Here is a 25,149-nt window from a genome sequence, read left to right on the forward strand (position 1 = left end):
TTTCACTCATATTCTGTTCTTTAATTGTTACCCGATTAACTACACAACCCTGGCTTAACCTCTTGCTTTCATCAAAAAAACGGCAAAAAGCACAAAAAAAAGTCTTCTTTAATTTTCCAGGAATTGGGAATATATTAATACAAAAAAAATGGAAGTAAGTAAATTTATTTTCTATATACAAAGAAAATTTGTTATAAAATTGTTATTAATAAAAAAAAAAAAAAATTTCGAAAATAATAATTATAAATAACCTTACCAAATTTTTATTAAAATCGTAAGCATTCTCAAGATAATTTTACGATAAAAAAAAGCGTGAAAAAAGGGAAAAAAATATTTTTAACTTATTTTTGAAAAATTGATAAAGTAAAAGTATGCATTATGAGACAATTTATAAAATTTCACCTATTATGAGACAAACTTAGAAAATATTAATTTCAAACATAAAAAAAAGTAAACGATTCGATTGGGAATTAGAATCTATTTTACAAAAAAGAATTTTATATATTTCTTCTGTGATTTTTTACTATTAGCAGAATTATAATTTTTTTTTTTAAATGTTTCAGGCCTCGGATTATACGACATTTTTCGACTTATTTTAATAAAATGCGACTTTTTTGACTTTTTTTTACATTTGAAAAAAAAGAAATTTAAACAAACTACATTTTTTTAGTATACAATGCAGATCTTCTTCAGATCTTTTTTTATTTCAATTATTTAACGAACTTTCAACTAAAATTCTTCACTAAATTATTTATTTTTAATAATTTTAATAAAATTCTTACCAAATTCAATTATCAATTCAAATTTTTATAAAATTTAATGATTGTTTATAATTTCAAAAAAAAAAAAAAAAATTGCAAATAAAATTACCAAAAATTTTTAATTTAAAATCACTTGAAATTTAATTATTCAAAAATTCATTTATCTGATAGCAAATTTTTAATTAAAAACTTTTGAAATTCAATTATTTCTAAAAATTTCAAATCAAAATCAATTAAAAATTCAATTATTTTCAAAATTTGCAATTCGAAATAAATTAAAATTCAATTATTTTCAAAATTTTCTATTTAAAATTAACTAAAATATAATTATTTTCAAAATTTTCTACTTAAAATAAACTGAAATTCAATTTTTTTCAAAATTTTCTACTTAAAATTAACTAAAATTTAATTATTTTCAAAATTTTCAATTATGTAAAAGCATTTTTCAATTAAAAACTTTTGGAATTCAATTTTTTTTATGTGATTTCTAATAAATTCTTCATCAATAAAAATCACTAGAGATTTTTTTTATTATAATTATTGTTTAAAATTTAAGACAATTTTTTTGAAATTCAATTATTTTCAAAAAATTTCAATTTAAAAGCTTCTAAAATTTTTCATTTAAAATTTTTTGAAATTTAATAATTTCAATTATAATTCTCCTGAAATTCAATTATTTTGAATGATTTTTATAATATTCTTCGAAAAATCCAACTATCTGAAACTATTTTTTTGCATAAAAAGTTTTCAAATTATTGTATTTTTGTCTGTAAATTCTGAAAAAAATTTAGTGAAATCATAAAAACTTTCAAAATTAAAAAACACTTGAAGTTTGATTAATTTCAAAAATCAAAATTGTAAATCTTTGAAAATTTAATTTCTTTTAAAGAAAAAAGTTATTCAAATATTATTTGATAAATTATTTTTAGTTCTGTAAAATTTTTATTATTGTCATGAAAATTAACGAAAATCTTTTTAAATTCAATTATTTCTAAAAATTTCAACTTAAACTCTTTCAAAAATAATTATTAGAAAAATATTTTTATTTAAAAATCTGTAGAATTTTATTAAGTATTGCCTGAAATTTTTTTTTACCATCAAAACTAAAAACTCTGACCAAAATTTTAAATTTGAATAAATTGCTTAAATCAGACTTGAAAAAATTGTAAAAATGGAACTTAAAGATTTTTTTTTTAGAAATTTGTCCTACTTGAATGAAATTTTGAAAATTTATCTTACAATTAGTTTGATTCTGAAATATTCGAAATAAATTTTCTTGATAATATTCATTATAGAATTATTCTCATTACAGAATTGATAAAATGAATTTAATATCTAATAACATTAGTTATTCAAAGTAAAATATTCATTAACCAATTAAATTTTGTTAAAAAAAAAATATACAAAAATATTTGTAGAATTTTTTGGGACGTATGATTATATTCTAAAAATAATTAGATAGAATTTTAATTTTATGGAATTTCATTTGTCATAAATTATTTTTGAGACTAATTTTTATTTGTTCAAATTAGTATTTTTCAAGAATTTTCATCAAAACGATTTTCGATATTACAGAATTTTTATATAACTGAAAATTCACTTCACAGAATTTTTATTTCTTTGAATTTTTATTTGGCACAATTTTTATTTACTCGAGTTTTCATTTAACATAATAGGCATTTTAAAGAATTTTTATTGGGTAGAATTTCATTGCATAGAATTTTCATTTTATACTTTCAGATGAATTTTCATTTGTACGAATTATTATTTGATTGAATTTCCATATAAACGATTTTTCATACAACAGAATTTTTATTTAACCGAATTTCTAATTTATAGAATTTTCATTTGTCCGAAATTGCAAATGACCGAAGCAACAATCGATTTTGGCGCGATTTTTAAAATCAACCAATAAAAAATTATCCATAAAATTGTGATTGGTTGATTTTAAAATTCGCGCCAAAATCGATTCCTGCTTCGGTCATTTGCAATTTCGAACAAATGAAAATTTATCTGAAAGAATAAAATTGAAAATTCTGTGCAATGAAATTCTACCCAAAAAAAAATTCTTTAAAATGCCCTGTTACGTTCAATGAAAATTCGAGCAAATAAAAATTCCAACAAATAAAAATTCTTTGAAGTAAATTTTCGGTTATATAAAAATTCTATAATATAGAAAATCGTTTTTGATGAAAATTCTTGTAAAATATTAATTCGAACAAATAAAAAATTCGGCTCAAAAATAATTAGGACAAATAAAATTCTATAAAATGAAAATTCTAACGATTTTTAGAACATAATCATGTGTTCCAATTTTTTTCCCCTAATTTGATTCTCTACAGTATTTAAATTACAGAAGAAAAATCATTTTTTATACGTAAAAATTTAATTAAAAGAAAAACATTTGTAAGATTTTAATTGCAATACAGATATAGATATTTAAAAATTTGTCTTTTTCTAAAAAAAAAAAAACCCTTTCTTAACATTTCAGAAAAAAGTCAAACCAATTGTGCCTGGAAAGGTGAAATTTATCTCAATGTTCGATAAAATCGACAATGAACAATCGTACATTTCAAAATTGAAATTTAGCAATTTTAAACTTAACTGGACAATTGAGAATTTTGAACTTATTTGTAAAAGTGTAAAATTAATAGAATCGCCAAGATTTCCAGCTGATAATGCAAATAATGTTCAATGGTTCATTCAATTGGAGCCAACGGAATTAAAAAATGGTAATACAGAAAAATTTCGTATCTCATTGAAAAGCACTGATGGAGGTGAAAAACATGTGAATGTAAAAATTGTATTTTACAATTCATTTGAAAAAGTTGAAGTATTTGTCAGTAGTTCATTGCGTTCTGATCGTAATCTCTCATGGCTTATAAATGGTTCAGAATTTTATCATTCATTTGGTGATTTAATACCAAAAAATGTTCTCGTAACATGTGAATTAAGTGTTTTTGATTCTGGTAAATCAATACCAATTAAAAATGAACTTATCGATTTTCCAAAATCAAATAATCTTATTGATAATATTGAAAATTTATATAATGATAAAGATTTTAAGGATGTCATCTTTCGTATTGGAAGAAAAAAATATACAGCGCACAAAAATATTCTCACAAGTCGAAGTCCAGTTTTTGCATTAATGTTTAAAAATAAAAAAAAAGAGGAATTCACATCGATTGTTAAAATTAATGATATTAGACCAACGGTATTTGAAAATATTTTACGTTTCATTTATACGGATAAAATTCAAAATTTCAATAAAATATCATTGGAATTATATATTGCCGCTGAGAAATATCAACTTGAAAAATTAAAGACAATTTGCATTAATAATTTCAATAAAAATCTTTCGCCTGAAAATGTTTTGAAAATATTACATTTTGCTGATATGAAATCAATTACAAAATTAAAGGACATTTGTATTGAACGTTTAAATACTGATTTAAAATCAGTTCAAGCCACTAAGGAATTTAGTGAATTTATACAAAAATATCCACATTTAATTGAGGAATTTAATAAAATTATTGAATCAGTTGATTCTGAAATGATTGTGGATGATGAAAATAATCAACAATTGGGATTAAAATTTCGTGTTTGAATTTCTATGCACTGCTTGGAATTGGACAAATAATTTGTAAGATTTTTTTTATTACTATTGAAATTTTTCTTTTTTTTTTTTTTTTTGAAGAAAAATGAAGTTTTCTTCAAAAATTTCAAAATTTCATCAACTGTATAAAATTAATACACAATTAAAAAAAGAATTTTTATTTTAGGTTCATTTCTTCATTTTTCATAAATACTCGATATGACCAAAGAAAAATTAAAGAAGCCAACGCAAAGTTAAAGTATAGAAAGGCAGAATTAAAAAATCAAGATCGTTACGTTTCATTGTTTTGTGTAAAAAAAAAATGCGTCTTTATTTATTACTCATTGTACTTTTTGTTAAGAATATTTCTAAAATATTAAGATTTCTACTTTGTAACGAAAGCAAAAATAGAGAAAAAAAAAACAAATGTAATAATGTAAAGGACATTGAATGTTTTAAAAATGTAAGTTTTTACTGTATACATGTACATCAAGGATTTCAAAAAAAAAAAATTGACAAGATTTTTGTGTTTAGATATTATTTTATTTTGTGTAGTTATGATTAAGCAAAAAAAAAACAATGTTTACGTTTGAAAAAAAAAATGTATCATGTAAAACAAAAAAATTAAAATATTGAAGTTTATGAGTTAATTCTATACTTTTTTTTTTATTATTTCACAAAATATATTGTACTTCCTACTAAGAAAATTAATCTTGTACTTGTATATTTTTAAATTAAAAATTATCTAAAATTCAATAATTTTTAAAAATCTTAACTATAACTCTTTCAAAATTCAATTATTTACAAAATTTTCTTACAATTAGATAAATTTATTTTTTTCAATGATTTTAATAAAGTTTTACAAAAATTCAATTATTTAAAAAACATTTTTTAATTAAAAAATTCTCTATAATTTAAAAACTTTTTTCAAAATTTTAATAATTTACAAATTCAAATTGACAAAAATTTAAATTTATAATCTCCAGAAATTCAATTGTTTTTGAAAATCTTCAAAATTCACTAATTTCTAAAAATTTTCGCTAAATTAATTTTGTTCAATAATATTTTTAATGAAGTTCTTTGAAAACACAAATATAGGTATTTAATAGATTATTCAATTAAAAATCTAATTTTTTAACCCATTAACGACCGCCAGGACGAAAAATTTACCTTCACTTAGCAGCTGTTATTTTATATGAAAAAATAATTTAAAAAATTCAGGATAGCCCATTTCTAACGTAAAATTTATTGCTCTTTTCGATTCTGAAGTCCAAATTTAATTATAATTAAATCCTTAATATTTATAACAATTTTATTGCAAAAAAACATGATTTTCTGCAAAAAAATTTTTATTCAAAAAATATTTTGACATGAAAAACGACAGTTAATTTGCTCCGGAACCCAAAATATCGCGTCCTCGAATACCCAGCTACAAAACTATATAGTTGCGAATTTCAAAATTTAAGATGGCGGACGACAAAATGGCGATTTTCCACTAAAAAAGATTTAAAAAATACTATTTTGCAAAAAATAATATATTGATGAATTATTTTTATTTCTGCACCATATACTTATGTTTTTTGGGTCACTAAACACGAATACGGTATAAGTTTTCAAAAATTCAAAATGGCGTATCCAATATGGCGGACAATTTTTTCAAAAACTCAATGGATTTATCTGAAATTTTAACTGCTGGAGATTTTTTTTTCTCAATTTAGAATAATTAAATTTTAGAGAATTTAAAATTTGAAAATTTTTAAATTATTAAATTTTCAAAAAACTTGATTAAAAGTTTATATAAAAAATAATTTATTTCGTTAAGAATTTCAAAATTATAATTTATAAATAATTTGATTTTTATTAGAAAGAATTAGCGTAAGATTTCAAAATAATTAAAACTAATTTGTTCGAATATTTTTTCTTTATTTTTTTTTTCACCTCTAATAAAATTTTATTACAAATTTTTTTAATATTCCCTCTTAAAAATAATTTTTAACTATATATATATAAAAAAAAAATTATCACAATTAATAAAATTAATTTTTTTTCCAAGTTTCCTCAGATCTTTTTAATTCCTCATGTTTTTTTGCACTATAATTTAATGCATTATCCAATGCAGTATTGACTTTTAAGTTTAATAACCATCCTACTCCAGGTAATTGACATGCATATTGATAAAGAGTTCTAGATTAGGAAAAAAATAAATTTTTTTTTTAAAAATATATTTCAAAATATTTGAAAATAAAATAATTGAAATAAAAAATAATAAAATAACTTACTTAAGAAAAAGATGTTTTAACCATAATTTATAAGTTAGCGATGAATATAATTTGGGCGTGTGTAAATTCAACATTTCTGATAAATATAAAACACAAGTTTCATAATAATTACCGGGTATATAATATTTTAAACTCTCAACAACACATCTCATCATATGCTCACTTTCTGGTGACAATTCTCGAAAATTTGGTAATGCCCAAAATTGCAAAAAATGTTCACATCGTTCTTTTATTTCTTTTAATGTACCACGACAAAGATTAAATCTATTTTAAGCAAAATATTTATTAATAGATTTCATAAATATTGAATTATTATTAATATTATTATTATTATTATTTTATTTTATTATATATAATAAAATAATAAAAATAAGATAAAATTTATTACAATTTTTTTCAATTATTTTAGGGACGCATGATTATGTTCTAAAAATAGTTAGAATTTTCATTTTATGGAATTTCATTTGTCATAATTATTTTTGAGCCGAATTTTTATTTATTCGAATTAGTATTTTGCAATAATTTTCATCAAAACTATTTTCTATATTACAGAATTTTTATTTAACCGAAAATTTACTTCAAAGAATTTTTATTTGCTCGAATTTTCATTTAACATAATAGGCATTTTAAAGAATTTTTATTGGGTAGAATTTCATTACACAGAATTTTCATTTGTACGAATTATTATTTGATTGAATTTCCATATAAACGATTTTTCAGACAACAGAATTTTTATTTAACCTGAAAAATCATTTAACAGAATTTGTAATTGATAGAATTTTCATTTGTCCGAAATTGCAAATGACCGAAGTAACAATCAATTTTGGCGCGATTTTTAAAATCAACCAATCAAAAATTATCCTTAAAATTGTGATTGGTTGATTTTAAAATTCGCGCTAAAATCGATTGTTGCTTTGGTCATTTGCAATTTCGGACAAATGAAAATTCTATCAATTAGAAATTCGGTTAAATGATTTTTTCGGTTAAATAAAAATTCTGTTGTCTGAAAAATCGGTTATATGGAAATTCAATTAAATAATAATTCGTACAAATGAAAATTCATCTGAAAGAATAAAATGAAAATTATGTGCAATGAAATTCTACACAATAAAATTTCTTTAAAATGCCTATTATGTTAAATGAAAATTCGAGCAAATAAAAATTCTGACAAATAGAAATTCGAACAAATAAAAATTTTGTAAAGTGAATTTTCGATTGTATAAAAATTCTGTAATATAGAAAATCGGTTTGATGAAAATTCTTGCAAAATGCTAATTCGAACAAATAAAATTTCGGCTCAAAAATAATTATGACAAATAAAATTCCATAAAATGAAAATTCTAACGATTTTTTTAGAACATAATCATGCGTTTCTTATTTTATTATTAATTTTTATTTAAAATTTTAAACCAACTCGTCATCGATTCCAAGTAAATATCCAATACCACGCCAAGTGTGACAAAATGCATCTAAATTTTCTTCATTATGAAAAATACCAAAATTCTTGGGATATAAAATTACTAATCCCATAAATGCAAATTGTGTTGTAACCATATCACCTTGATTCAGTCCTTTAGGACGAAGATAATTAAGTTCAGATTTATTTTGAAAAAATAAAAATGGACATTGTCCTAAACTTGGTTCTGGACAAGCGTGATGAAAATCTTTTCTTAAAATATCTCTTGAAGGAGAATGTGGATTTTTAATTTTAGTCAATTCATCTATTGTTTTATTATCAATTTTTTGTAATTTTTCCCTAACAATTGAGTGCATTTTTCGTACTGTTTGAATATCATTATAAGCTTCTGTACCCTCCTTCCATGGATTTTTCGTGTACCAATTTCTAACACGCTTTGCAGTTGAAATATATCTTAAAAATTTTTTTTTTTATATATTATTTTTGTAATTAAATTTATTTTTAAATAAATATAAATAAAGCTCTTATTTATATTTATTTTTTATGAAAAAAAATACTTTTAATTTTTTACTATTATTTTGTTTTACAATTTTATTTTTAAATATTTGCATTAATAATTAAATTTTTTTTTATATATATTTGTATTTAAATTTATTTTTAAAATGTAAATACATGAAAATAGAAAATTTTACCTCTTAAAAGCTGTGTAAGGCGTACTGGATTTTCCAGTGAATATCAAAGGTTTAAGACCATCTTCAAAGGAAAATAAAATAAATAATGACAATAGTTGCGCATAAGATACAGCAAAAAAATAATCCATTGCAAATTTTTGACCTCGTTTAAATTTTTCCATATCAAGCCAATTTGGTTTTTCATCAGGTGTTCTTCCACAATCACCTTCAAAATTTGATGCAACTATTAAAAGTAACATATCGTCAGGTAAAATTTTAAGTGCATTTTTACAGCTCTTTTCTTCAGATTTTATAAAATTGAATAAAAATTCGATTTTTTCTTTTTTATTAAAATTTAAAAATTTATCTGAATTTAAATTTATTTCAAAAATATTTTTTAATTTATTCACTAAATATTTTTTCTCCTCCCTCAAATTATTATTATTATTATTATTGTTTTCAACTGGTTTGGTACAAATTTCCGGACTTGTTACAATTATTTCACTCTCAACATTATTTTCAATCAGTTTTATTTCATTTTGTTTTTTTATTTTATTACACGAGTCAGTCATATTTTTATTTTTACAAATATTTTCTTTCACTTCGTACTTTAGAAAAATTTAATTTTATCCTTTAATGATAAATTATTTTTAGTCACTTAAATTTTGTCATTTTTCCTTGTCATAATTTTAAAAATAAAAATTTTTATTATTTAATAAATTATTAATGAATTTTTAAAAAATTAAAAATAAACAAAATTTATAAAATAATTCTTTTTAGAAAAAAGAATTAACTGATTACATCGAGACACAATCAGTTTAATACTGCAACTAAATTTTAAAATAAATTTTTAATGTTGTCTCAACAAGAATAAGAAGAATAATTATAATGACGTGTTTCAAATATTAAATTATCATATAAATTACACTAAATCATTTTCTCCTTTTCTAAGAAAATTTACATATATAATTCTTATATTTATGGCGTGCATTTTTAATTTCCTTGAATACAAAGTTCAATCACTTTTTTTAAGAAAAAAAAAATCACAATAATATGTAATAGTATTGTAAAAAAAAATTGAAACAAAATTTTCAAAATAAAATAAAATTAATTTTCTGTATTCTTTTCACAAAATTTTAATTTTTCATATCTTTTTGCAAACACCCATATTAATAAATATATAATAATAATATATCTAAATATTTAAATGTATAAAATAAAAATATTAAATTTTAATGAAATATATAATAAAAAAAATACATGACGCAAATATAAATGCTAAAAATTAAAATTGTTCATAAAATGTATAAAATATTGGATAATTCTTGATTTAATATTCATAATTCATGTTTTTTTCTTCTTACGAAGGTTACATTATAGTGATTAGTTTTTTTTTTTTTTTTTTTTTTTGCTTATTATTAAGAAAATTAAAGGCAAGCGACTGCAGAGTTGTGACCGCTCCTTAATGAAAATTTCCAACATAATTTAGAATTTAAGGTTTTATTTTTAATGTATACTATTTAATTAAACAATAAAATTATTTAAAAAATTAAATCGTGTTTTATCGCCTCATTAAATAGTACACTGTTGGCCGTGTATATGCCTACACTTTTTTTTGTCCTTTTTTAACTCACATGTTGTCATGGCAACACGTGCGTTAGAAGAGGACAAAAATATGTAGGCATATCTGGCGACGAGTGTACCATTTAAAATAATAAAGCGTCAAATTTTATAACTAGACCATCAGTGCGAGAGGGACAAACGTATGTCTTCATCTCTTTTATTCTTATTATTTAGTTACAAAATTTGATACTTTATACTCCTCCATGTCATTTAACCTTAAGTATGATATATTTTAGACACTTAATTTTGGTTCTCTTGTTTTATCTATATATTCTATGGTTTTTGGTGGCTTGGCGTCGCTTGGCTATTTCAGATTCTTTTTCCAAGCCTCAAGTCATTTAAGAAGAAGAAGAAGAAGAAGAAGAAGAAGATTCTTTTTTATCGAAAAAAAAAATTACGTACAGATAATTAAAAATTCGATAAAAAAATTTATAAACTTATTCTAACGGAAACAAATTTCTTCTTTAACACAGAAATTCACTTTTCTATGTAAGTAAATTTTCTTATAACGTTGAAAAAAATTATTTATTAAAAAGAAAGCTTATATCAATTAGATTTTCTAGTTTCTTTATACTTATAATAAGAACAAAATATAATTAATATATTTTATTAATAAAAATAATTAATATAGTTAAGAACAAAATTGTAATAATTTTTAAAAAATATCCGATATATATCGTTGTCGTCCCAGCAGACATCCATTTTTACAAATAACCTCGTATAATAATTTAAATTACTTTTCAATAATATTTTACTTTTTGGCATATTCAATGGAATTATTAGTTTTAATAAATAAAGAAAGAAAATAATTATTTTTTTTATAAATGTTATCTTCAAAATTAAGGTAACTTATAAAATATTGAATGGATTGAGTTAAAATTTTATAGAGAGCTTCGAAATATGATAAAGAATTGTTGTCTAGTGCGAAAATGTTGATATATTATTAAATAATTCTTATAAATACTTCTTTATTACACCATTCGACAAAATTCAAGTTTTTTTTTTTGACCCACAAAAAAATCCAACATTTTCGGAAACTAGGACCAAAAAAAAAATACCCGTGTCTGCGGCCGTTTTGCTAGAGGGTGAAAATTTCCCAACTGGGCCACATAAAATTGACTTTTCAAATTTAAAATATTTTATTTTATAATCTACTGCAGGAAGTCGAATTAAAAACATTCCTGAAATGTGTTTTTAAAAAAAATTAATTTTTAAATTATTTATTAACAATTTAATATTTGTTTTACCTTTCCACTAAATTTGCAATTACTCTGTTGCTTGTTAATGAAATTTAATTGAAATTTCTATTGCATTTCAAAGAGACATCATTTTTCTATATACTCACAAAATTTCAATTAAATTTCATTAACAAGCAACAGAGTAATTGCAAATTTAGTGGAAAGGTAACAAAATATTCAATTGTTAATAAATAATTGAAAAATTAATTTTTTTAAAAACACATTTCAGGAATGTTTTTAATTCGGCTTCGTGCAATAGATTATAAAATAAAATATTTTAAATTTGAAAAGTCAGTTTTATGTGGCCCAATTGGGAAATTTTCACCCTAGATCAAGTCGTTTATGGATTTTAGGGTTTAATCTTATTAATTATTATTAATCTTAATCCCTAAATGAAAAGTGACAAGATATCTTTTAAAAATTATTAATATTTTATAAAACTTGGTATCAGGGGGTTTTCGTAGTCGATGACTGTTGTCGAATCGGATGTTAAATTTTCAAAATTCAAAATGGCAGATATAAAATAAATTAATTACTTTTTAAAAATTTGATCGCCATATTGGATCTGCCATTTTGAATTTTGAAAATCTGACATCATATTAATAATCAGCGAGCCTGAAAACCCCTTGATACCAAGTTTTATAAAATATTAATAATTTTTAACAGATATCTTGTCCCTTTTTCATTTAGGGATTGTTTTCACCCCTAAAAACCACAAACGACTTGATCCAGCAAAACGACCAGACACGGGTATTTTTTTTGGGTCCTACTTTCCGAAAATGTTGGATTTTTTTGTGGATCAAAAATTGTGTTGGACGGTGTTATATAATTAATGATTTTATCACTCGATCGACAAAATATTAAAATAATGAAAATATGTGAAGAACTCAAAAATAGTATAAGGATTCGTTGTCATGTGCCAAATTTTATTAATATATCATGTGTAACAATCACATAAACCTTAAACTGAACGGAAAAAACTGCTGGACAACCACGGTATTGGGTCCGCAAAATACTTTTAAAGCCAGGTCCTAGTAAGGCAGCACCACCTATATCGAAACTAAAATTTTGGAAAATTATTTACAATATTTACTTGAAAGCAAGACAATAAAATACTTTTTCCTTTAGGATAATTGATTATTATCAAGAAATATACCGGCTAAAACTTTTTTTGAGTTAAAATAATGAAAAAAAATTAATGACGATAAATTAAATATGAGCATATTTTTTTACGAAAACTTTTAAGATATTTTCTCGGAAATAACAAAAAAAAAATGCAATTTTCATTTGGAGAATTAATAAACACTAAAAAATATACCAGCTAAGATTCACCAATCACGAAATTTCCGAGAAAATATCTTAAAAGTTTTCGTAAAAAAATATGCTCATATTTAATTTATTGACATGAAATTTTTTTTCATTGTTTTAACACAAAAAAAGTTTTAGCTGATATATTTCTTGACAATAATCAATTATCATAAAGGAAAAAGTATTTTATTGTCTTGCTTTCAAGTAAATACTGTAAATAATTTTCCATAATTTTAGTTTCGATATAGGTGGTGCTGCCTTACTAGGACCTATACCCTTAAAGTGTTATCTTAAAAACAGTATTTACTACGTTTTTTATATTAATTTTTCAGACGAAAATTATCGATACGAACAAAAAAATTTTGTTGACTACTAATAAAATAGCTGAGAGGCATAATTACACTTCAAAAATGATGTTTGATAATTATGTCCTTAATTGGACAGTAGAAGATTTTGGGATTATTATTTGTAAAAGCGTTGAAAAATTTGATTCTCCAAAATTTCTATCAACAAGTTTGATGGAAAATCAGTGGTATATTCAATTGCGTCCAAATCCCAATAAACAGACAATCAATGAAGATTACATAAAGATTTACCTGTTTCAAACACCTCCATATAAAAAATTTTATGCCAAGTTTACATTACATAATTCATATCGTGATTTTCTAAAATTTGAAACTGACACCATTTCATTATCTAGTGAAACGTTCTGGGGCTTTAGTAAATCTAAATTGTTTGATGCTTTCCGTGGTCAAATACCGAAAACCGTCATTGTTAGATGCGAACTTAGTGTTTTCAATTCAATAATCACAGTTCCATAAAAAGATGAAGGCGAAAATAATTATGAATAAAATATAGAAAGCGTTCTTTAATTATCATCATTTATGGGTTTTTTAATGTGTTATAAACACATTAAATTAAAAAAAAAAAATTCAATTTATTATCAGATTACAAAATCTTACTTTATTATTACTTTCTTCTGTTTTAAATCTTTCAGCACTTTAATTATTTTTTTTGTAATAAAAACAATGTTTACTCATGATTGTACAACTTAAAATAAAAAAATTTTTTTTTTAATAATGTATACAGTAACTTTTAGCTACTAAATTAGTTTGTTACATTATTTAAATGTATAAATTATGAGAAATAAATTATTATCATTGTAATAAATTTCATTTATGAATATTCGAAAAACAATGGAACGGAAAAACCTACGTGACGTGTAAGTATGTTATTTGTTTAAGTAATAATTTTTAATTTTTTTTATACAAATAAGCATATTTCAAAAAAAAAAAAAAAAAAAAAAAAAATGGTGCACTTGTTTAAGAAAAACCAGCGATATGACGATTTTAAAAATTATTTTCTGAAGGAAATAAGCCATCATTCATTTAAATCGGATCCTTTTTAAAAGTTTTTTTAAGGAAGCGACATTATAAAGAAAATTTGGATCATATGCATAATAATGTATAAAATATATTTGTAAGTTTTAAATTTTTTCTGAAAAATTGGTTTTTCTTTTAAGGAGGAATGGGTACATGTTAACAATCACAAAACTGAGAAATTGTTTTTTTTTTTTAACAATTTAACGCAAAAAAAATAAATTAAAACTAATTGCAACTAATTTTAGATCTTGTTATGCATTTTACATAAAAACGATGTTAATACAAAATCTTTTGGGTAAGTCCACGTCAGAAATATCAGAATCTGCAAGTGGTTCTTCGATTTTAATGATACTTGGTAAAATTATAGCTTTATATAAGAGCAATGTGTAAGTAAAAGGAATTTTTAAAATATCTAAAATTGTAGGAGTTATATCACTTTTAATTTTGATACTGCATTTTATTCTTTCCTTTATATCTCGGTCAATTTTCAAACGATTTTTTTCAGAAAATTACGTATTTTCAGAAAATTTTAAAATAAAAATAAAATTTTGTTATTTAAATAGAAAAAAGTAAAAAACAAAATTTCTTTTAGATTTTTTTTCAATTTCGACCTCTTTTTTTTAATTTTTAATTTTTTAATAATATTCCTTTTTATTTTATCTTTAATTTTAAAAAAAATTTCATCCTGGAGACTTTTTTAGATCTCGTGATATCGTCCTTTAAGTATTATAAGTCTTCATCAATTTGAAAACCGCAGGACTTGCTTCTATCATTACTTTCATTTGTTTGTTGAAATTTTTTATGGTTATGAATAACTATTTGTTTTAGAATTGTTAAGGTTTCATTACAATTTATTTTAAATTATAAATATTACAAAAAATAAAAACTTTGCTTCAAATCTATTAATAAAATATTGATTTGCTTGAATTTTCACTTGTTTTAGTCAAGTAATTTAAAAATAAAAACATTATTACGCGAAAGTTTCTAGTTTGTAACAATAATATTATAAAACAAATGAAAGTAGAAACACAAATCTGGATCCTAGTTTTCTTGAGATGTGGATATTTAAAGAACGATATCACGAGATCTAAAAAAGTCTCCAGGATGAATTTTTTTTTTTAAATTAAAGATAAAATAAAAAGGAATATTATTAAAAAATTAAAAATTAAAAAGAAGAGGTCGAAATTGAAAAAAAATCTAAAAGAAATTTTGTTTTTTACTTTTTTCTATTTAAATAACAAAATTTTATTTTTATTTTAAAATTTTCTGAAAATACGTAATTTTCTGAAAAAAATCGTTTTTGATTCATCAAAATCGGTTGAAAATTGTCCGAGATATAAAGGAAAGAAAAAAATGCAGTATCAAAATTAAAAGTGATATAACTCCTACAATTTTAGATATTTTAAAAATTCCTTTTACTTACACATTGCTCTTATATAAAGCTATAATTTTACCAAGTATCATTAAAATCGAAGAACCACTTGCAGATTCTGATATTTCTGACGTGGACTTACCCTTTTATTAAATAATTATTTTTTTAAAATGTTTTTTTCATTCAGCTCATACAAAAAACACAGTTTTTATATAATTTTAATTTAATTTTATTCAGTTAAACCAACTCTACAATCGCTTATTTTAATATTTTTAAAAGTAAGCTATAAAAAAATTATAAGCAATTGAAATTTTATTTAATAGTAGAATATTAAAAAAAAATAATTATTTAAAAAAAGATTGTAAATCAACATCGTTTTTCTGCAAAATGCACAATAAGGTCTTCTAAATTTGGTTGCGATTAATTTTAAATGTATTTAATGTATTTAATATTATTTCATATGTGTATTTAATGGTGTTTGCAATGATTCCAAATTTGATATGAATTTTCATTCTGTATCTACTTTTTCAAAATTGGTACATGATTTTACTCTAAGGAACTAACTAATTATATAGATATATTCTAGCACTTGATTTGAAATAAGTGACTATCTTTATCATCGTACTTGTTATACTTTATATTTGTATTAATAATCCTGTAATTGGTCTCCGGACTGTTGGATTAAATCTCAATAAATAAATAAATAAACATAATTTTGTTTGCGTTAAATTGTTAAAAAACAATTTCTCAATTTTGAGGTACGAACGAAAAGCACAAGATAGAAAAGGACATATATATATATATATATATATATCTTCCTATATTACAAAAAGATATCGCCGCCGCCGCCTCCGCCGCCGCCGCTGTTTCAAGAATTCTTGACCTAGGAGGGGGGAGTCCCCCCTCCTAAATTTTGAGGTTATGTTCGTTTTAAGGCTCTGAATTTAGCCGCAAGTCCGCCTCCCTCCTCTCATTTCCCCTCCTCCGTCAAAAATGACCTAAATTTTGAGGTTATGTTCGTTTCAAGACTCTGAATATAGCCGCAAGTCCCCTCCCCCGCCAGAAATGACCTAATTTTGAGGTTATGTTCGTTTTAAGGCTCTGAATATAGCCGCAAGTCCCCCTCCCTCCTCTCATTTCACCTCCTCCATCAAAAATGACCTAAATGACCCTTCCCTCATCTCTCTCTGTATTTCCCGCCAAAAATAGGGGGTTGGCGCGCGAAGCGCGCAGGGGGGCGTAGCCCCTCTAGTATATATATATATATATAGTCTCTGTCCTTTTCTATCTTATATCTTATATTTTTCAATTTTAATTATTGAAATTCGATAAGTTTAAACTTTCATGGACTATTGAAAATTTTGAAAATTTTGAATTCATTTGCAAAAATATGAAACAAATTGAATCGCCAAGATTTCCGGCAGAGTTTCAAAAGCGAGGCCAATGGTATCTTGAATTAAAACTTGCGGAATTAAAAGCGGGAAATGGGGAAAAATTTTGTTTTATATTACGAAATACAGACAATATTACGAGACATATTTATGTCTGTATTCAACTTTTTAAAACTTCAACACAAGTTATTTATCGTTGTTGCACAGCTTCGTTACATGAATTTAATTCCAGCATCAAATGGAGCAATAAAAGTGGTTCCGATATTTATAATGCATTTGGAAAATCTATACTTCAAAATGTTCTACTTACATGTGAAATCAGTATCTTTGATTTCAATACAAATGGAATAGAAAAATCACTTGTATCTAATTCTTCGAAATGCAATGATTTAATGGAAAATATTGCAACATTGCTTGATAATGAAAATTTTGAAGACATTACATTTAAAGTAGTGAATAAAAATTTCACTGCACATAAAGCAATATTAACAGCTCGAAGTCTGTTTTTGCTGCAATGTTTAATATTAAAATAAATGAACAACTAACGTCTGAAGTTGAAATAAATGATGTAAAACCAGCGGTATTTCAAAAAATGCTTCAATTCATTTACAGTGATCGTGTTAATGTGTATTAAAAATTTATACGATAATCTATCGTCAAAAACAGTTGTAAAAACTCTTGAGATTGCAGATTTATATTCAGTTTCTGAATTAAAGGATAAATGTCTTCAACTGATAAAAATAAAGAATTTGAAGAAATTCATAATTTAAAAGAATTTAAAAAATTACTAAAAAAATCGTCCATATTTGTTATTGAAAGTTGTGAAAATACAAAAAACATTTGTTGGCGATAATAATAAAGACGGAGAATATTTTGAGAATTGGACTTATCAACTTCCTACATAAATGAAAATTTATTTTTTAAATTTGTACTTCTACATCGTTAATTTATTTTTGAAAAATTATAAGAAAGTTTCAAGAACTTAACAATTTTAATTTCTGAATTATTTTCATTCGAAATAGAATGTTAATGAATGGTTTTTTTTAATAGTTTTAGGTCAATTTGTAAAACTAAAATATAAAATTTTTAAACTATTAATAGTTCTTCGTTTTCGTATAATATTGTATAAATTGTTAGAATATATTAACGATATTTATAAGAAGCTAAAATTTTCACGTATTATTTTCGAAAAAAGGTCTCTTTCAGAGGAAAATCACATATATATAATATAAACATTACACCCAGCTTAATTGTATATTAAATTTAAAAAATTTAATAAAAAGTTTAATTAAGAATATTTAAAATAAAATTTTATTTCTAGCGTGCCTGAGAAGTAATTTCTGGTAATTTCATTTCTTTGCTTAGTGCTTCTTGTGCAGGCGAACGATCAAAACATTAAGTTATATTTCAATTATACTGATAAAAATTATGGCATTTATTTTAGAAGTAAAAGTGAAATTCTATATACGCTAAAACAAGAGAAAATAAGTGTTTAACAATTTAATCTAATAATTTTGTGATCGTAAACGCAAATTTTGAAACGATTCAGAATCATATATGAACAAATTATACACCGTAAATATTAAAAATAATTACATAATTTTGTAAATCAGCATATTACAGCAGGTAATAATTTTATTATTTTTTATTTTCATTTATTATTACTATTATTATTGTATCTTAAACTAACAATTTTTTTTACCGTTCCATCTCAAATTGTACAAGAATGAGAAAAAATAAATTATAATAAATAAAATGATTTTAAAGAGTAAAAAAATTAATCCAACTTTGAAATAGTACGATTATAACTAATGCAATTTTTAAATAAAAGGAATTTAATTTTTTTTTTTCTTGCAAAATTTCAAATAAATTATTTAAAAAGAAAAAATATAATTTAAATAATGGAAAATTTTTTTCTCAAAATACTTGATAAATTGAACTAAAATTTTGAGGACAAAGTGTACCAAAATATATAAAAATATTTTGTCAAAAAAATTTTTCTTAAAAATTGCATGTTTTGTAGCAATGACAAAAAGTGTAATGCCGACATATTGAATTTTTCTCAAATATGCATTTTTTTAAAAAATTAATTCTTTAATAAAATGCTAATACTCTGTCACATAAAAGCGAATTTTTATGCTATTTTTTATTTATCTACAAAATTATATTTTTTAATCTTTCAAAATATTTTGCGAGAAAAACTGTGGAGAATATTTGGATACATGTGAAATCACAACTTTCACATGACCTTAAAATCGTTTGTCGCATGGAATTTCAATACGTGCTCAATTAATTTGTATATTCACAGCTTTTTGTGCAAATTTACTATAGTGGTAACATTTTGTTAATTTTATGAAAAAAAAAAAAAACAAAAACTATTTTCAGTTGTTTAAATCAACTGATATAAAATTTTTTGATATTGGATCTGAAAAATAATGTTTGAGCTTTCATTTCATCCTATGTAGAACATTTTAATCCCTCGCGTTTTTATTTTACAGCTGTGCAAAAAGTGCCAAAATCGCGCTTTTTGGCACTTTAAAACTCTTGCTGCTTGAAACCTAGAGTCAATTGGATATTTTCAAGGTTAGATTCGGATTCTACGGCAAAAATCCTATAAAAATCGGCTGTAAGATTTTAGTCAACAAAATTTTGTCGGCCTGTGTAATATAACGAATTTTATCTCAATTGGTGAATTTAGATTTGCAACCACAAATATGGAATTTTTTTGATAAAATATTAATACTCTGTCACATAAAAGCGAGTTCTTATTCTAGTTTTGGTTTATCCACAAAATTTTAGCTCAATCATGATAATGTTTTCTTTGAAAATCTGCGGAGAATATTTACATGTGAAATGACAACAACATCACATGATTTTAAGATCGTTTGTTCATGAGAGTTATAAACATAAACATAAAGGTGCTTTTATACCTCAGTATTTTGGTCAAGCAATCAGCTGGATTGAATTTTCACGGTTATATCACTGAATTTGATTGGCTCTAACAGTATTCAATTTTTACAGTGGAAATGGAATATTTGTCGAAGCCAATCAAATTCAGTGATACAATTGTGAAAATTCAATCTTGTCGATTTGCATGACCAAAATACTGATGGTATAAAAGCATCTTAAAATTTAAAAATATTTGTTAAAACATTTTTTAATAAATAAAATTTATATTATATTTATAATTTTTTAACATATATTAATTTTTATTATAATACCATTTTTCAGTTTTGAAGTTATGTTAGGGCCTCCATTAAATACAAATTTTATTAATAAATATATAATTCGGGAATTTATAACAGAAAAACTTTTCCAATAATTATTAATCTAGGATTCCAATATATAAATTATAAATATTCAATACAATACTTTTTTTATATTTAGCGGGAAATTAATACTGGATTCGGCAATTTTATTTATGAATGTTTGAAGAATAATTGAACAGCTGGCGACCAAAAGGGCTTACGCGAGGTTTTCATATTGGCCTCCGGAATAGCTGGAGACTCGCTAAACGCGGGGCCAACGAAAGTCACGCGTAAGGACTTTTGGTCGCTGGCGCTTCAATTTTAAAAATGCATATTAACCTCGATATTAACTGTTCACTATTTTTCCAGATTCAAATAATGGCTATGAAAGAAAGTTTTGTTCATATAAATTATAATAGAAATTGCATTGAACGTCAATCGATCTTTTACTTCAAAATTAAAGTTTTATAATATTCAATTTGAATGGAATATTGAAGATTTTTTGTTAATTTACCAAAATATGGAACGAATTGAATCACCCAGATTTCCGTCAACGAAATTAAAAGAAGGACAGTGGTTTCTTGCACTGAGAAAAATAATATCGTAATAATAAGAAAATAATTTAGTTAAGCATTTTTAGTTGGCCTTACTAAAGTATGGTTGGCACAACAGAAAAGAAAGTGGCAATCAATCGAAAAATTTAGTTTGCTCTACCAAAAAATATTTTTGAAGGTTTCATGTCTACGAACTAAACAGTTTGGTTCTCCGTACTAAATCGCTGGCACGCAGAATTGCGCACGCGCTGTTCTCGAAAATGTGGCGTCGGTCGTAGGGCCTAGTCAGTCGTGGATAGTGTTCTAAAGACAGTAAATTACGTCAAGAAGAGAAAGAAGATTACGGTAATTTACCGGTAAATTACCGGATCGTTTTTTCTCTGAGAATTTATGAGAATTTTTACTTGTACTTTTATCCTTGTCTGACACGTGCGTTGTCATGACAACGTGTATGACGAGGATAAAAGTACAGACATATGTTCCTGACTGTACAATTATTATTATAATGAAAAATATCTTTGTTACAATATATAATATATATATTAATATATTAATATTGATATAATATTACATTATTATATTGAATCAGGTACATTTATATGCCTGCACTTTTATCCTTGTCTAACACACATGTTGCCATGACGACGCACGTGTTAGACAATGATAAAAGTGCAGGCATATATGTTACACGACTGTCATCTTGTCAGTAAGAACACAGAGAAAATTAGGGTGCAGTCCCATGGAGCAGATTAGACGTTGACCAATAAAAAAAGTCTCTAACTGAAATGCAAAAATTTGCCGCGAGAGACTAACTTTTGATTGGCTGAAATCTATTCTGCTAATCTGCTCTATGGGACTGCACCCTTACAGTCTATTATATTCAATGTTCAAATTATTCATTTAATAACATGTCGGTCGTTTATTTATAACTTACATACTATAAAAATACATATTTAAATTTAAAAAAGGCAATTATCAATCACTTAAATGAATATTCTCATATATTCTCATAAATTCTCTTTTTTTCGGTAATTTACCGCAATTTTCTTTCTTACCTTCTCAGGTTTCAATTTTACTGAGAATTTTAAAACACTAGTCGTGGACCTCTTCCGCGTTATGCTTATCCGATCATTTATGTCATGTGTTTTTATTGTTCGGCTGGTCTATTATCGTAGCAGTGTCATTAAAGTTTTATAAATATTTATTTTTTAAAAGTGTACTGAAAGTGTTTCTTTTATTTCGAAAGAATGGCTGACGAAGTGACAAAACGTTTGCTAAGAGAATGGGGGTTAGAATGCCTCGTGGCATTCTGTATCAACTTTTGAAAACTTGCTCCTCAATTTTATGCGATATCATTTTGAGATATTTCATGAAACGCGCGTAGTGTGTACTTACGGGAAGATAAATTATTTTTGTAATGTCTAAGCATAATTAATTTAATAAAGTTATATTATTAATCTCATCTCTCTTGAATTAAAATACCTTATTTTTTATACAAAATCGTAAAAATTACCAAATAAACTATTTTATATAAAATAAATTATTTAGTTATTTCTACAAAAAAAATTTTTTTAATCAACGAAAAGAGTAAGTTGAAATAACTAAATTTTATTTACGTCAACAGAACATTTTTTTCATTCTAATAAATGTATTTATTACGTAGACTAAATTATTTGGTTACACCTACTAAATAATTCAATTGAGCGAAATTTAACGGTTGGACAAAAAAATTTAGTACTCCCAACCAAACGGGTTAGTTGCACATATATCAAATAAAAAATTTGGTAGGGACAACCAAACTTTGATACATGATACCAAACAGTTTTCTCAGTGTGTAATTGTACCTACAGAATTAAGAGAAGGAAATAATAAAAAATGTACTATTTATTTAAGAAATGTCTGTAGTCTTCGAGCAAGTTATATTAATGCTAGTATTAAACTTCTTTGGGATAGTAGAGAATTGGAATCTGTTAATACATTACAGCTGTTGGAAAGTAGTTCTAACCTCTTTTGGGAATGTGGAACTGGTTCTAAACTGTATAATATATATAAAAATATTTTCCCTCATACTATTACAATTGTTTGCTGTATTACTGTTTTTGATTTGGACAGAACAAAAATAAAAAATCCATTGTCTGATTCCCTGAAATGTAATGACCTAGTGGAAAACATCGCAAGTTTGCTAGACGATGAAAATTTCAAAGATGTCACGTTTAAAATAGAAAAGCAGGAATTAACTGCCCACAAAGCGATACTCGCTAATCAAAGTCCTGTGTTTGCTGCGATGTTTAATAATAAAATGAATGAACAACTAACGTCTGAAGTTGAAATAAATGATATAAAACCAGAAGTATTTCAGAAAATGCTTCAATTTATTTACTGTGATCAAGTTGACAATTTAGACGAATCGGCATTAGAATTGTATTACGTTGCCGACAAATATCAACTAGAAAAACTAAAGATTATGTGCATCAAAAGTTTACAGGATAATTTATCCTCAGAAACAGTTGTAAATACTCTTGATGTTGCGGATTTGTATTCAATTTCCAAATTAAAGAATAAATGTTTGAATTTTTTAAACAAAGAATGTGAAATAATGAATACAATAGAGTTTAAACAATTAGTACAAGAACGTCCACATTTATGCATTGAACTTGTGAAAGTGGAAAAAGTATCTGATGAAAATGACGATGAAGAAGAAAATAAGAACTGTTATGAGAATTGGACTCATACAATACGTGCAGAAGAATAAAAACTTTTAAAAATTTAATTATACTAAATTGTCATCGTTTATGTAATTTTTTAAAAATTATAAACAAAAGAAGGTACTTTGAAAAACGTTATATTCTTTAATCAAAAGAAAGCAGATTGTAAAAGCTTAGTTTATTTTTTTAAATTGTTTTCATTCTAAATCGAGAACTATTTATATTTTTCATTTTTTTTTGTGTTGCAAATAATGTTAACAAATGAAGAAAGATTGTATAATAATTTCTGGTAAATTTGTACAACTTTAAAAAAAAAATGTCTAATTATTTACATTATTGATAATTACTTCATTTTCATGTATGCGGAATCTAAAGTATGTAATAACGTTACAACAATAAACAAATTCAATTATTTTGTAATTTAATTGTTTTAATAATAATTTATGTTTTAAAATTCTATTATTATATGAGACTCAATTTTTTTACGGCATAATTTTCAAATGGCAATAAATTTTACTTGGATCAATGGAATTGTAAATTTTATTACCAAACATTTTTTTTGTGTAGAGAATTTTCTAAACTTTCAAATATAATTATTGATTTTTTTTCAGAAATGTAGTTTTTGCCAAAAAAAGAGCAAATAAATTTTTTTTTTATTTTTTCTACTCCTTTCGACCCTTTCAAAACTGCCCTAAAATATATATACGTGAGTATATTATATTAAAACCACTAAATAAAATAAATTATTAGGGTCAGTCGGGGTAAATCCGAACGGGGGGTAAATCCGAACGCTAATTATTTCAGCTTAATTAAAATTTTTAAAAATAAGTTCGATATGAGAATTTTTACCTCAGATCCTCTTGAAGAGATTCTAAGTATTATCCCATTTTTTGTTTGTTAATTAGCAACAGCATAAACAAAGATAACAAGTATTGCAAAAAAGATTGAAAATCAAAGATGACACTCTTTCAGTATTTTGTCTCGTATTTGAAGAAAAAGAAGCTAAAAATTCATTTTATTATTTATAATTGTTTGTTATGAATACTAGAACAGAAACTATTTTTGATTTTTGCCTTCTGTAAAATTTTATTAATAATATCAGACCGTTCGTATTTACCCAAAAAAATTGGAAAACTGGGGTAAATCCGAACGGTATTTTTAATAATTTTTTTTACATCAAAGCCACACAAAATTGTTTTTATTTCATTACACTATTATTTTAACATTATAAAAGTACATAGAAAAAAGTTTTTCTTTCTATACGTATCCTCGTTAGTAATTAATAAGCAGAAACTTAATCTCTGTTCTCTCGAAGGAGTGTTCCACTTTTTTTGCCAAATGGTTTGTTGAAAAAAGTTTTACAGGATCTTAATAAAATTTGGTATTCTACGGTTTTTGGGGTCGCTAATTACCAATTTGAAGTCAGTTTTTCAAAATTCAAAATGGCGGACGAGAATTAAAAAATTCATTGGATTCGCTCGAAAATTGTTACTCGGGGGGTTTCAGGGTTAGCAAATTTGATCATTTTTAAAAATAAGTTTTAGGAAAGTCCGCCATTTTGAATTTAAAAAATTTGACTTTTATTTTTGTATTTACATTCAATCA

At 24.0% G+C, this 25,149-nt stretch overlaps 3 protein-coding genes across 4 annotated transcripts; 2 read left to right on the forward strand and 1 right to left on the reverse strand.

Moving 5' to 3' along the window:
• On the forward strand, positions 1-5,006 carry LOC127286720 (speckle-type POZ protein-like). The gene is made up of 3 exons (XM_051313264.1): positions 1-154; positions 3,253-4,404; positions 4,544-5,006. Exons 1-2 carry the CDS (start codon positions 149-151, stop codon positions 4,366-4,368), a joined length of 1,122 nt encoding a protein of 373 aa, XP_051169221.1. The 5' UTR covers positions 1-148; the 3' UTR covers positions 4,369-4,404; positions 4,544-5,006.
• Positions 5,007-6,258: 1,252 nt separating this feature from the next.
• On the reverse strand, positions 6,259-9,554 carry LOC127286717 (uncharacterized). Of its 2 annotated transcripts, XM_051313260.1 has the most exons (4): positions 8,745-9,551; positions 8,050-8,505; positions 6,636-6,899; positions 6,259-6,540 (listed from the first exon to the last, which is right to left on the reverse strand). In XM_051313260.1, the coding sequence occupies exons 1-4, from the start codon at positions 9,293-9,295 to the stop codon at positions 6,393-6,395; spliced, it is 1,419 nt and encodes a 472-aa protein (XP_051169217.1). In that variant the 5' UTR covers positions 9,296-9,551; the 3' UTR covers positions 6,259-6,392. The 2 variants fall into 2 exon arrangements, with proteins under 2 accessions (XP_051169217.1, XP_051169218.1); XM_051313261.1 differs by lacking the exon at positions 6,636-6,899 and having other exon boundaries at positions 8,745-9,554.
• Positions 9,555-22,086: 12,532 nt separating this feature from the next.
• LOC127286758 (speckle-type POZ protein-like) lies at positions 22,087-23,591 on the forward strand. The gene is made up of 3 exons (XM_051313337.1): positions 22,087-22,127; positions 22,733-22,876; positions 22,952-23,591. The coding sequence occupies exons 1-3, from the start codon at positions 22,087-22,089 to the stop codon at positions 23,589-23,591; spliced, it is 825 nt and encodes a 274-aa protein (XP_051169294.1).
• Positions 23,592-25,149: the final 1,558 nt, after the last annotated feature.

This window comes from Leptopilina boulardi, unplaced genomic scaffold (assembly GCF_019393585.1).
Source record: "Leptopilina boulardi isolate dan_hultmark-lab unplaced genomic scaffold, ZJU_Lbou_2.1 LbouV2_362, whole genome shotgun sequence".
NCBI classification, from domain to species: domain Eukaryota; kingdom Metazoa; phylum Arthropoda; class Insecta; order Hymenoptera; family Figitidae; genus Leptopilina; species Leptopilina boulardi.